The 13,247-nt window shown below is 40.6% G+C and overlaps 1 protein-coding gene across 8 annotated transcripts in view; it reads left to right on the forward strand.

Annotated features, from left to right (window-relative positions):
* Window positions 1-13,247, forward strand: part of RPGRIP1 (RPGR interacting protein 1) — a 638,645-nt gene that overhangs the window by 236,224 nt on the left and 389,174 nt on the right. For all 8 annotated transcript variants that reach the window (XM_069633891.1, XM_069633894.1, XM_069633896.1 and 5 more), the window contains one exon: window positions 2,494-2,611. In XM_069633891.1, coding sequence (XP_069489992.1) covers window positions 2,494-2,611 — 118 coding nt within the window. The remainder of the gene's footprint in view (window positions 1-2,493; window positions 2,612-13,247) is intronic.

The following is a 13,247-nucleotide window of genomic DNA, read 5'->3' on the forward strand; positions in this document are numbered from 1 at the left end:
TAATGTTCTAGTTAGCAGCCTATAACATTTCTTTTGTTTAAGTCTGAGTCTGGCCTTCTCTGGTTAACATCTTCTGCAAGAAGGTCTGTTTGTAGTGATTGGGGAGTTTGCTAGGGGTGCATTATGGTAGAAGATCTAAATCTGAGGCAGCATTTTAGGGGAAGAGAGTAGAGTGGCAGAATGTGCGGTTTTTGGGGAGTGGAGGGCTGACCGTGGGATAATGAGGGGGCTGTAAGGGGCACAGAATGGGAGATCTGGCCGTAAACCTCCTAATTATAAATAAAAGGAGTCAAGGTTATTTAGAGAAGTCAGAACAAATAGGAAAAGCAAGGGAGTAGTGCTAAGGGGGTGCGACCGAAAGCAGACATTAGGAAACAGGTGGTGACAACACATAACACCCCAAATAATGGGTAGTGCTCCATTTCTGCCTCGTAAGCATTGTTGGGAGCATTTAAGCAGATCCCGAGTACTTGTTTGTATGAAAGCAGGTGCATACTTTGGTTTGAGCTTGTGCCCCATTTAGTGTAGTTTCATTTCGGGCCCCAGATCTGGGGTGTTTGGATGGCGTAGGACGCTTGCATGGCCTTTTCCTGTATGTATTTAATGGCTTCTGGGAAGTTTTCTGAAGTCCTTAAACATTATTCCTAGGTCGGTGTATTTAGAGGTGTGTTCAAAGGTATCTCTCTCTCTTTTGCTCTCACTCACGCCCTCTTTCACTCTCTCTCCATTCCCACTCGCTCTAGTTCTCTCTCTCTCTCTCACTCTCTCGCTTCTCGATCCCTTCAGTCAGCCCATCCATCAAGCCCTGATTCTAAATCACGCAGAAGTATTCAGAGCTCAGCAGGAGTCACTCCATGAAGTCCAGGGCCTAAGGCTCGCCTAGAGGCTGTTGGATTCAGGAAGTGTGCTCTCGTTTGACTGATCCTGTGGTTTGAGATTCTTAACCTACAGCAGATGGCTGTGGAGCTCAGTGAAGTGAGCTCCCTGTGGCCCAGGCCCTGGTCTTCCCATAGAATGCAGGTTTCATGAAAATGGCTGTGGAGCTGAGAAAAATGTGCTCTGGCCTGATCCTGGCCTGTGAGATTTTTGGACTCCTTCAGACAACTGCCATGCTCAGGGATATTTATTTATTATTTTTGTTTATTTATTTTTTTGCTTGTTGGGCGCTTATACAATGCGACAATACTGTTTCAAAGCACCCACACGGCAAGGGAGGGTGCAGGGGTGGGAGGTGCATTGCAGTACATACAAACACATTATTTAAGAGCAGAGGGGGTCGGGAGAGGAAAACGAGGACAAACCTACTATGCCTTGTGAGTATTCAGAACGTGCAAGTGCAGCAAGGCAGAGGGCAGGGGGGTAAGTGCCGGGGAGTCTGAGCTCATGAATGAACCACAGAGGAAGTGTTTGTGGTGTTGAGTGCAACACGGCCTGGTGCCGCGAGGGGTGTAAGTGCGAGTCTCCAGGGTGAAGGTGTAAGTGCAAGTGCAAAGGATAGACAGAAGCTGGGCCAATTGGGTGGGAAGGTCAGGGCCCCAAGGATGCATAAGGGCACAGAACACCAATGGCAGCAACTGTGGGATTAGCAGGGGAGAGAGGAAGGGAAGGAGGAGGTAAAGAGGAGAGTCTTAAGGAGCTTCTGGAATTTAAGAGGATCCTGCTCAAGGTGCAGAGGGAGGGGAGGCTGTTCCATAGGAGGGAGCCAGCAGAGGAAAGCAAACGACCATCTGCCCTCTGTTTAGCAAAACGCTTTACACACAGAGAGTTGGAGCCAGAGGAGTGTAGTGGTCTAGAGAGGGAGTATTTAGTAAGACAAAGTCGAAGATAGTGTGATTCCTAAGCCCAGACCGCCTTGTGGATGATGCAAGCGTCCAATACCATGAAATCCAAACTCCCCCCGATCTGTAGCCAGAAATGCACCAAAAACTACACTAAATGGGACACAAGCTCAAACCAAAGTCACACCCCACCCCCCTCATCTGCAGCCTAAACCTGGTCTCCACAGAGGATCTAAGTTTTAATCAAATTGCTATATCGTTCACTGAAGCCTCCTCACACTATGAGGCCCAGCAAGGATGACACATCTGGGGGTGATTGTGTTGCTATGCAGAGGGACACTGGCCTACCAGTTCAGGCTGGGCTGCTCCCATTGCTGGCAGTACTTGACTGATCTGCATATGGCTTGACCCTTTTTGCAGACAGGCTAAACAATGTGTGGAAGGTTGCCCAGAGCAGTGCCAGTGGTTCAGATGGATTCAAAACGTTCCACCCATCACCTTTCTGGTTATAGTTGTTCTCCTCCCACTATGCCATGTACACATCTCTGATGCCTGGTGCCGATGACTGAGGAATTCATGGAAGTGTGGCCCTTGCAGACCAGGTCCCAGTTTCTTCTGAGATGCTGCAGATCCACTACCCACATGAAGTTACATTTTCTGTTCTAGGATTTGATTTGTATATAAGTGTCAGCTGAGCCTGTATGTCATTCCTCAGGAGGAGCTTGAGGCGGTGATGTTGAAAGCACAGCAGGAAAAAAGGGATCGAGAGGAGAAGGAGCTCAAAGCGGCCCAGCTGTTGGACCTACGTGGATCCAGGATCCAAAGGCTGGAAGGTAGGGGCTGATGTAAAATTATGCACATGTACGTCTCCATATCACCCTTGCATACCCAAATATAAGCAACTGCTTTAGTACTCCTGTGCCCACGTAGTAAGAGGTCTCCCAGTTGTTTTGTACTCATGTTCATGAGGTCTTAGTTGACATATGGCAGGGAAGTGCAGAGGGGTGCTACAAATCAGCTTATTGGGGCTATGCAAGGAATTCCTAATTGTACTTGGGGAGTAAGGTAAAACTAGAAGGTGGTATATTTTTATTTTTATTTTATTTTATTGAGCATTTGTTAGGCGTTTATACAACTAAACTGTGTTTCAAAGCGCCACAAGGCTAAATGGGAAGGGGACAAGGGAAAAATAACAATGGTGAAAACCGTAAAATACAGCCATGGTCTTTCTAGGCCTTGTGTCATTCAGACATGCAAGTGCACTGAGGAGAAGTGCAGGGGATGGGGAGGGGGGCAGGAGTGGGCAAGTGCTGGTGGAGGGCCCACGATGGAAGTACTAAAGGGAGCCAGGGAGGTGAACCTCAGGCTAAGTGCTAGTGTGGAAGACTCCCAAGGGTGGGATGCAGAGCCGCCAAGCAGGGGCCCAAAAGGCAGTGCAGACGACAGGGGGATGTGTGTGACTGGGAAGAAGGGTCTGAATACTGTGGGATTCATAAGGATCAGGCCATCAGCCACAGCAGCAGTGGGGTAATTAGCAGGGAAGGAAAAGAGGTACAGAACAGCACAGTTTTGAGCAGTTTCCGGAACTTGAGGATGTCCAGCTGAAGTCTGAGAAGGGCAGGGAGAAACTGTTCCAAAAGGAGGCACCAGTCGAGGAGAGAGACCTGGCCCCATTCTCTGCTTGGAGAAGCGTTTGACAGTCAAAGAGTTTTAGTTAGAGGGGAGTATTTAGGGAGGGAAGTTTGGCAATAGCGTGGTCCCAGGCTCCAGAAAGGCTTGTGGATGATGTAAAGGTTCTTGAATTTGATCCTTGCATCCACCGGGAGCCAGTGGAGAGATTTTAGGGTTGGAGAGATGCGGTCCCTGGGCTTGAGGCCAAGGATAAGTCTTGTAGCCCTATTCTGGATTAGCTGGATGGGGCTTAGTGAGGAAAGAGGGAGATTGAGAAAGAGGCTGTTGAAGTAGTGCAGCCTGAAGAGGAGCAGAGCTCTGGACACATAGAGCTTCTGGGGGAAGGTGAGGAAAGGAAGAATGCCTCTGAGAGGAGGTCGAGCTGGAAGTGGGACTTCTTAGGTCCATGATGTGAGGGACGAAGGAGAGAGCGGAATCAACGATGACCCTGAGGTTTTTGGCCTCACAGGATGGTGGAGGTAGAGAGCCCAAAGAAGGTGGTCAGAGGGTAGGAGGAAAAGAGGGCACAGGTGTCCCAGTCAGAAGGATCTCTGTCTTACTGGCATTAAGGTAGAGATTGTAAGATGCACACCATGTCTGAATGGGAGACAGGCAGTCAGGGATCAGAGGGGAGGAAGAGGAGGTTGTAGTTGGAAGTTTGAAGGAAATTATTATTATTTGAACATGTATTTATTATTATTATCATTATTATTATTTGAAAATGTGTAAAGTGCAGAACTAAGGCCCAATGGCATCTAGGTGCTAAAGTCAGCAACTATGCAGCGAATGCTTCGTACTTATAGTCTGCAGAGAACTAAATTAAAACAAGTGGGTTTTCAATGCTCTCTGGAAAGGGAGATACTCATCAATGGTTCTTAAAGATAACGGGAGTGCATTCCATAAACTTGGGGCCAGGACTGAGAAGGAACAGCCACCCAGTCTCTTCCTCTGGGATTGTCATCGGCATAACACTGGAAATTAGGTGAGAAGAATGAAAACAGGTGAGCAAGAAGGGCAAGATAGATATTGAAGAGCCATGGTGATCGGATAGAGCCCCGGGGGTCGCCACAGGTAGAGAGTGAGGTGGTGGAAGAGAAAGGGCCCATTTGCAACTGGGAAGGGTGATTAGTGAGAAAGGAGGTCAGCCAATCCAGTGCCGGTCAGTGATGCAGAGGGGGTCACAGAGTTGTTTTATGAGGATGGAATGGTTGACTGTGTCAAAGGGAGAGGGGAGATCTAGGAGAATGAGAACAGCGGAAGAGTTGAAGTCGAGATTTGCAAGCATGGTTTCACAGGTGTTCAGGAGAGCAGTTTCCGTCCCTCTGGATTCCTGGAATCCAGATAGATGGTCATGAAGGCAACCAACAAGATCAGTGTATAGAGTTTCGAATGTGTAAAATAAGTTTCAGTCCTGTTCTAATGTGAACATGTACATGAGAACTATATAAAGAAAGTTTGAATTTTGCGGGTTTATTTTAAGACTCTAAATTCACAAGAACAGGGGAATTCATATAATATGCTCATTAGCCAATATGTTAGCACAATGAGGCAACATTATTTTCCTGCAATAGGATGACTGTATTACTCCCTGAATAGTAATACAGTGCCATTTGGTACATGAAAAGAGATGTTTGTAATGTAGTGGTGTTTAGAACTATGATGTATGCCAGTTACGCCACTTCAGAGCACCAAGGGAAAGAGAGGTGGTGTTTGATGAGAGGGTGAAGGAATAAAGTAGACTGCGGCTGGTTAATGTGGTGAAAGGTGAGCTCTGTCAGTTTTTACAGATCAACCTTTAAGTTCAAGATAGCTCATCTCATTCGTGGAATAAGAGGAGTTAAACTGTAATGTATTGCACTGTTCTTGTTTGTATCAGTGAGGTCTTAGAAGGCATTGTTCTGGGAAGTGCCCTAAAACAGGGGGTCTTTTCAGATTTTATGACCTTTAGGTGGTCCTATTGGAATCTTAGATCCAGGAAAAGATGTATGCACACATTTGGGCCGCAGGGGGGTTAGGGTCATGCCACTATAATCTTCTTACTTGATTGATGAAGGGTGTAATCTTTCTATGTTTGATTAATCACTCTACTGTACACACACTCCAAACTATATGCAAAAAGGATACTTGGGGAGCAGAAGGAGAGAGTGACCTATAGTCATGTTCTATCCAATGTCAGACTGGTTTTCATAGAAGGGCATCCACTACAGACACCACTGTGCGTATTCAATATGGTAGGGAAAGCATGTATACATTTTGCTTCTGTCAACTATATCTTAGAAATGTAATAGATTCGATCATGCTTTTGTAAGAGTACAATTGTCGGAGTGATTTGTATGCTGTGGTATTTTTTTAATCAATTCTTGTGTTACATGTTCAGTATGAAGTTAAGCTATTTATTGATATATTTGTTTAAAATCAATTTCTATTTTTTCAAAAAGCCACAACAACTGAGAACCATAGCGCTATTAGCGCCATGGTTCATGCCGGTAAAATACAGGCACCACCTTGGCGGAAAGGGGAATTACCGCCCCATTCCAAGGTTGGTGGGGCGGTAATTCCCTCTTCCACCATTGCCCTTCCCCATTCCCATTTTTGCCCCATAGGGCTCAATGGGAATGGGGAAATGGCGCTAATTACGGTACCGCAAATTGCGGTACCGTAATTAGCTCCCTGGGTCCCTTTGCGGGTTGGTTTTTAACGCCTGCAAAAAGCAGCCGTTAAATCCCCTAACCCGCAAATGGACCTCGTAGTAAGGCGGTAAGGATTTACCGGTACCGGTATTTTACCGGTACCGGTAAATCCTTACCTCCATCCGTGTAATGAGGCAATATGTTTTGATGATTTAGTTGTTTTACATGTAGTCAATGGATGTGTCATGAGTCCTTGTGAATTAATTTGTTTTTTTATTGAATTTGTATGTATCCTGCACAATACAATATTGTATTCATATTGTCCATAAAACATCACAGATGCAAATAAATAAATGGTATTAATAATTAAAAAGGATGACAAATGTTAGATACTCTATGAACTAGATCACAATTTAAAATGCTATAGCATAAATACCGCTGTACAAGAATTAAAAATAGTAACTCATTTCTATATACTGATCATTAATAAAGTGCAGTGCCTGAAACAGAATCGGATCCGTTGACATTATTTCAAGATTGTCAAGTTAGACCTGTAATGCTTCCCCAGCTTGTCGTACATAAGACAATAATGCCCATGCCATTAGAGGGGTTTCATCCTTTAACAGAAAGTAAAGTGCTAGACGAAATTGCACAAAACCGTTACCTCTTAGAACCAGGACCAACGTTCTAGATCTAACATCATTGTATGATGGACAAAAGAAGAGGAAATGCACCAGATCTTCCTTATCCGTTTTTTGTATGTTTTTGTCGTGTACGTACTTTTTATTATCGCAACTGGCTGCTGTATCCATTTTATTGTGAAATGAAAGATTCCTACTATGGCTTGCTTCATCCTTATTAATTGCCTTTCCAAATGTGCGTTCAAAGTTAGGGTGGTTGAAAATCGAATACTGAGATATTCAAAATGCGTGATCTTTGGTATGGGGAGACCATTACTTGTCATAGCCTGCCCAAACTTTTTGAGCTTGCTTCTAGAACAGACTCACATTGATGATCTGATGGTATTCACCTGAATGCAAAGGGCATTTACAAATTACAGTGTTCCTGTTTATTACTATCTGGAGTGCTTTAGGGTTCTCCCTATAAGCACTGTATCATCAGCATATGCATTTCGAAGGGAATGAGATGTCACTGATCCTTGGAACGTCAGCATTACAGTCTATTAAAATATCATTCAGGTTTTTGATGTAAATTGAAAACAGCAGAAGGGATAACACACACCCCTGCCTCCCATCTGATTTTATACAGAACCATGAAGTGCAGTGTTCATTCTCCCCCGCCTTACACAGGCTTCACTGTTACTATTGGGAACCATTAAGGTTTCTAAGAACTATTGTGGCCATTTTAAGGACTTGAGCCAATATTTAACTCTGATTCCCTTATGAAATGCAGTGCTCAGGACCATGAATGGCAAGTAAACCAGCTAATTGTTTATATAAAATGAGTAGAACACCAAAAGATAAAGGTTAAATACCTGATCAGCAGTTCCTAAGGTCGGGCGGCAGCCCAGCTGTGTAATAGATAGGATGTTATTGTCAACTACCCACTGGTCTGACTTTGCTAAAAGGCATGTGCCAAAAATCTTAAAATTTGTATTCAAAAGGGAGATGGCTCTATATGATGTTGGCAAATATCTGTCACCCTTTTTGAAAATTGGGATAATAATGGCCCTTCCCCAGGTTTAATTTGAGTGCTAATAAATGTGTTAAATAAAGTCGTTAGTAATGGCCCCAAACCTCTGTTAGGTCCTGGTACAAGTCTGCAGAAATTCCATCTGGACCGGGTGAACGATTACGAGCTTCAGATTTATTTGCATATATCGCTTCCACTACTGAAAATAAATGCCTAGGTCTAATCGGAAAGTCCTGAACCGAGGATAAACCAAGATTAGAACTACTCCATGGCAGTGACAATTCAAACTCTTGAACAGTAAATGGTTAAGCATATACTTTTTGAAAATTAGCCAGCCAGAACTGATTAGGTAACACAACCTTGAATCCGGTTAGGACTCTATTATACAACAGGCTTTTAGCGATTTTCTCCCAGAATTTGTGTACATCATTCTTGGTGGTTACTGCTTCTAACTCTAGCCATACAAGGCCATTCAGCTCAGCATTCATTCTCTCAATTTCTTTTCATTGTTCTTTCTTGGCATTTTCACTTGTTGTTTGTTGGGATCTGAATGTTGTAAGACAAACAATAAATTACGTTTGGCGCTTCTACAATTATCATTGAACCACACTTTAGTTTTGTGAAGTTTGTTACATACTTTAACTGACCTTACCCAATACATGCTTCATTGCTTATTATTACTTCCCCACAATCTTGTATGGGTTATTGGGATACCTACTAATTGTTCTGTAAACTACTCTTCTCAACAATATTGCTCTCATGTAGATCATAGTGCAGCATGTGATAGAGTGCATCAACCAGCATCATAAAAAAGAAATCAAGAGGACGATTTAAAGATTTCCATTTAAATGCAATCCATACATCATAAATAAATATGTGGGTGCATATATAATTATTGAATACATAAGAAAAAGTATGTATCAGACCCCACGGGGCTTGAAACAAGAGTGTCAATTTCCTGCAGATGCACATAGGTTGGATTCTCCAATCTGGATGTCGCCCTCGCAGAGCACAATGTAACCCACAGGCTAAACTCCCTTTTTGTGTTCTCAATATTTTATGTAATGGATACTGTGATCGTGAGACATGGGCGGAGTGGTCTGCTACAACAGGCCTTGTTGGCCTTGGAGAAATATAACACACTAAACCAGAAAGGAAATATCCATTTGCATCCAGTCTGGTCCCAGTTCTCTTTTGTGAAAGGTACAGTAAGCTAAAGGGTGGTTGTTGACCCCACTCCCAAAGTGGGTACCATCTAATTGATACGTTCATTCTTAGTAGAGGGGCTCCCACAATTTAGCACATTTTGAATGCTTGGGGTTTCACCCTAAGTTAGAAGGTTAATGGAGACATGGATCACTTGATATGTGTGTCTTAGACAGACACAGTTTTACTTCACTGACAACACCCAACAAGGCAGAAACATATGTCCATGATTGCTGTTGGTGCTTTTGTTCAGTGGAAAATTGCTTAGCATTTTGTTGCTGGGAAGTCCCTGTGGGCCTGACCAGACTGATTTGTGAATGGATATTTCTCCTGAGTAAAAAGCACAGTGAGCTAAAACCTGGCTGTAGACTGTCTTGAGAAGGAACCATCTCAGAGAGCAGTTTATATGGCTCTGTTAGTTCTCACGTTTCCCACATTTCTGCAAATCACAATTTGCCACGAAATGTTCTATAGCAGTGAGAATGTATTGTGCACATGTTACACCTATTGATATCTATGTGGTTCTGCTGTAATATAAGATCATGAGATGGACTTGATCAATATGACTAGTCTAAGCAGGATGTGACACCTCTGCTAGCGCAACACAGAGAATGGTCAGACTTGAACTGGGCATATCTAAGATCACATTTGAAATCAATGCTAGCAATCGCAAAGCCATCAATTTGGGCTTTTCTGCAGGAAGGCATATATTTTAAAAATTACAGCCTTGAAATATTACAATTTCCTTCAGTTCATCTCAATTAAATTAATAATATGCTAAAAATAGTCTTTACCTTTTCTTCTTTTTACAGGTTGGAATTGTTTATTTATTACACATAATGATATCATACAATCCAATATGAAAGTAAACTGTTCATGAATTATTCCTCATAGAATAAATTAGGTGAATGGGGAAAATATTGCCATACAAAGAAAATAGATATACTTATTTCACTAAGGTTAAAAAATATCCTATGTAGTTATAACAAAAATCGAACCAGATAAAAACAATGGGAATTCTGAAAAGAAAAGACAACAAATCAGGCAAAAACATCAAACACACATATAAGTAAGTCCAAAAGCATACCATAAGCAATAAAAGAACTTAAAACTGAACTAATATCAATCCATAAACTGTGATAATAATAGACATCTCATACTTATAACATACTTTCACTGAGCAGAAACAAAGAAAGGGGATAGTAAAGTTTAGGTTGGTTTGGGCACACTCACATCCATTTCAGTATTAATATGCAGCAATACTCGATCTCATTCATTAAGAAAAACTAGTAGATGGTACATACTATGTCTGTGTGGCTCATAAACAGGTCCAGCAGAACTTCTTTCAATTCTCTGTGTTGAGCACACATAAGACCACTAAGGGTTATTGGTATGTGTTCTAATGTTTCCAATTCATCCTAATAACCTCTAACACCCGAGCAATCATTAGATTAATCAATTGTAGAGACTCATATCAATGGGATGAAAAACAATGATTCCTGGAAGAATGACCAAACTTGCCTGATGCATTGTCAGACTGAGAAGGCCAGCATGAACCCCTGATGTTATCAGTAAATTTAGACAATCGATATAGAAAAATAAACCCATGTATAAAAAACAATTTTGTATCAGGTTACCAGAAACAGACAATTAAAGGCCATGAGCAAGATTCATTTCCCAGATCTATGCATTTTGTTCCCAAATGCATGCTGGCCAAAATGTTAAAACCAAATATATTGCTTTACATATGCACGTTTTTTCAGGGATGGGTAACCCCACCCATATCTCCTCTGAAATGTCACTTAATCAAATAATTTCAACCATTTTTGAACCATTAGGTAATAGATTACTAATTGATTTGAAGTACTATCATATTTGGTAAATTGCGTTGTAATAGAATATTTTTTAAATATATTAATGTTGGTTGTAATTTTGTTAGCTTTATTTATTTAGTTTTTTTAAATATAAATTATTAATCTTTTGGAAAAAATGTATTCATATGATGGCCTCCACATGCTGACAATGAGCTTTGAAATCTTAGTACGCTCACCAATGGAAAATAAACAATTGTTTGCACTTTACATGGAAACCGAGTGCCTGGGAAATGTCTCTCTCTCTCTCAATTTCTAGATGGACTGACACCACATGGACTAGTTGTTTTTCTGGATGAATATATATATATATATATATATATATATATATATATACTGTACTGCATTTGTTGCACATGCACTTCTGAGCATGGCTGCTGTTTAATTGCATCTTTGCACATCTTTCCCCTGCCCCCTACCCTTTAACTTCTTATAGGTTTCTTTTAGATACAGACATTTTTTATAAATATGCTGTATTTATATCTGCTAGCTCAATTTTGCTGCTAGCTCATGTATAGCTATCCCTTACACCTATGCAACTATTGTTGACAGAACACAAAAACAATAAGATTGGCACTAAGCTCTTTATAGTCTTTGATTCAGATGTGTTTCTGTACAGACATGGTGTACTGTGTTTGCCAATATTCACTGCTATTGATATCTGTATCTTAATAGCTCTCTCTACTATGAGCATTTACACCATTGCATTTCGGGATGAATTTGCACTAAGTACTTTATTTGCACATTTTGCACTTTTGCAGCTAACCATATCCATTCAGTATGTAAAGGATTGCATTGTGTGATTGAGTGCTTCAGTTGATGCTATTTAAAAAAAGACATCTTATTTCTTTTTTCATCAGCATTTTCATTTGCATTTGCAGGACTGTGTACTGTGTGGATTGCGGCTTAGAGAATGTTTATTCTGTTGTGATTAATTTTGTGATTAATCTTGATGTTGTTTAAAAATTCTGGATTGGGTTTTTTCATTTACATGCTTAAATTAAATTTTTTCAGCCACTAGTGCAGAAACACGTAAAATAGTCTCTTACTCAATGCATTCAGTTACGATCTCAGTCTGTCTGCTCATACATTATGCACATGCAGTACTTGGTTAAAACTTAGAATGTTTACTCTATCTGCTTTAACGTTTAACACTCCAAGATGTCTGACCATGTTTGATTTAGATTTACATATGTTAGTCCCTTGCAGACGTTTTTCATGTTTACTCTTTCCTGCAACCATAGAGATGTGATCACTGCTTCAAATATCTTGCCTGCCTTTACATTCCTCATTGTGATCAAGCGGCTGGACAGCCGTGAAATGCATTATTGCATTATTGCCTATACTCTCTCCTTTTTTTCTTGTTTTTAACCTCTTGCATTATATACATTTATTCCACCTATAAGTACATTTGAAATATTGCCATCAATATAATCTTGTTGCTGGTTGGTAGTAAAATATTATCAATTTATGTAAGTATAGAAGTACAACTATGTGCTTTTTGTTCATTGTTAGGAATGTTAATTAATAATGATTGTACTGATAATATTAAATTATTGTTACTTGTAAGCTTTATTCAATCAACAAAAGTTTGTACTTTTAATAGCATATGCAAAGTTGCATTGGCATAACAATTCACTCCAATATCATTAATACAACCTGGAGACCTAGTTGTAGAACTGTTAGCTGTACTAAAGGTACTTTGTTTTACAGCAGTTCTTTACATTTATTAGTTACTTTGGGATTTATTTGTTGTAATTTTGAAAGTTTTCTTTTAGCTCTTGATATAACTGATTTTACTTGTATTTGTATTTCAACTGATGGTAAGTGATTAGCATACATTAAACACCCTCTTTTCTATTCTTTTATACAGAGAATGTGAGCTGTGAGTTTTATGTATATCCATATTTAGTATGAATAAACCAGTACATCTCTTTGGAAACTTTGAAAGATAAACCTACTTGATAGAATGTAATTGAGTGTAATCCTAAATCAAAAGGTTTTTTGTAAACTATATAATTTTAATAAAAAAATAAAAAACTGTTTAGCTCATAGCTCCATTGGCTAAGTCTTCTTCTACACTAACAGTTCTTTCTAAAATTACTTTAGTGTTTAAAGAAACATTTAAACAACTATCAAGACCAGGTCTATAAACTGTTTGTTGTAATACGTTTAACCTTTTTGTAGCATTTTCTTGCATCTTTTCTTTTTTTCAGTCAAATCAGACTGTTCTATTTTCTCTGACACTTGGCCACTTGGTCCAGTGGATTTACCACCGGATTACAAGTGGTGGTGTTAGTGTTATAGTCCCCATTAATTTGGAGTCCACACGACTCCATTTGGGGATTTCAGCAGAATTGCCATGGCAGTAATTCCACCGATGTTGGCAATTATCTGGTGGAAAGTGGGAGGATTTACCTCCAGCATGAAGGCCAAAC

Source organism: Ambystoma mexicanum, chromosome 13 (assembly GCF_040938575.1).
Source record: "Ambystoma mexicanum isolate Mex_15411 chromosome 13, UKY_AmexF1_1, whole genome shotgun sequence".
Classification (NCBI taxonomy): Eukaryota; Metazoa; Chordata; class Amphibia; order Caudata; family Ambystomatidae; genus Ambystoma; species Ambystoma mexicanum.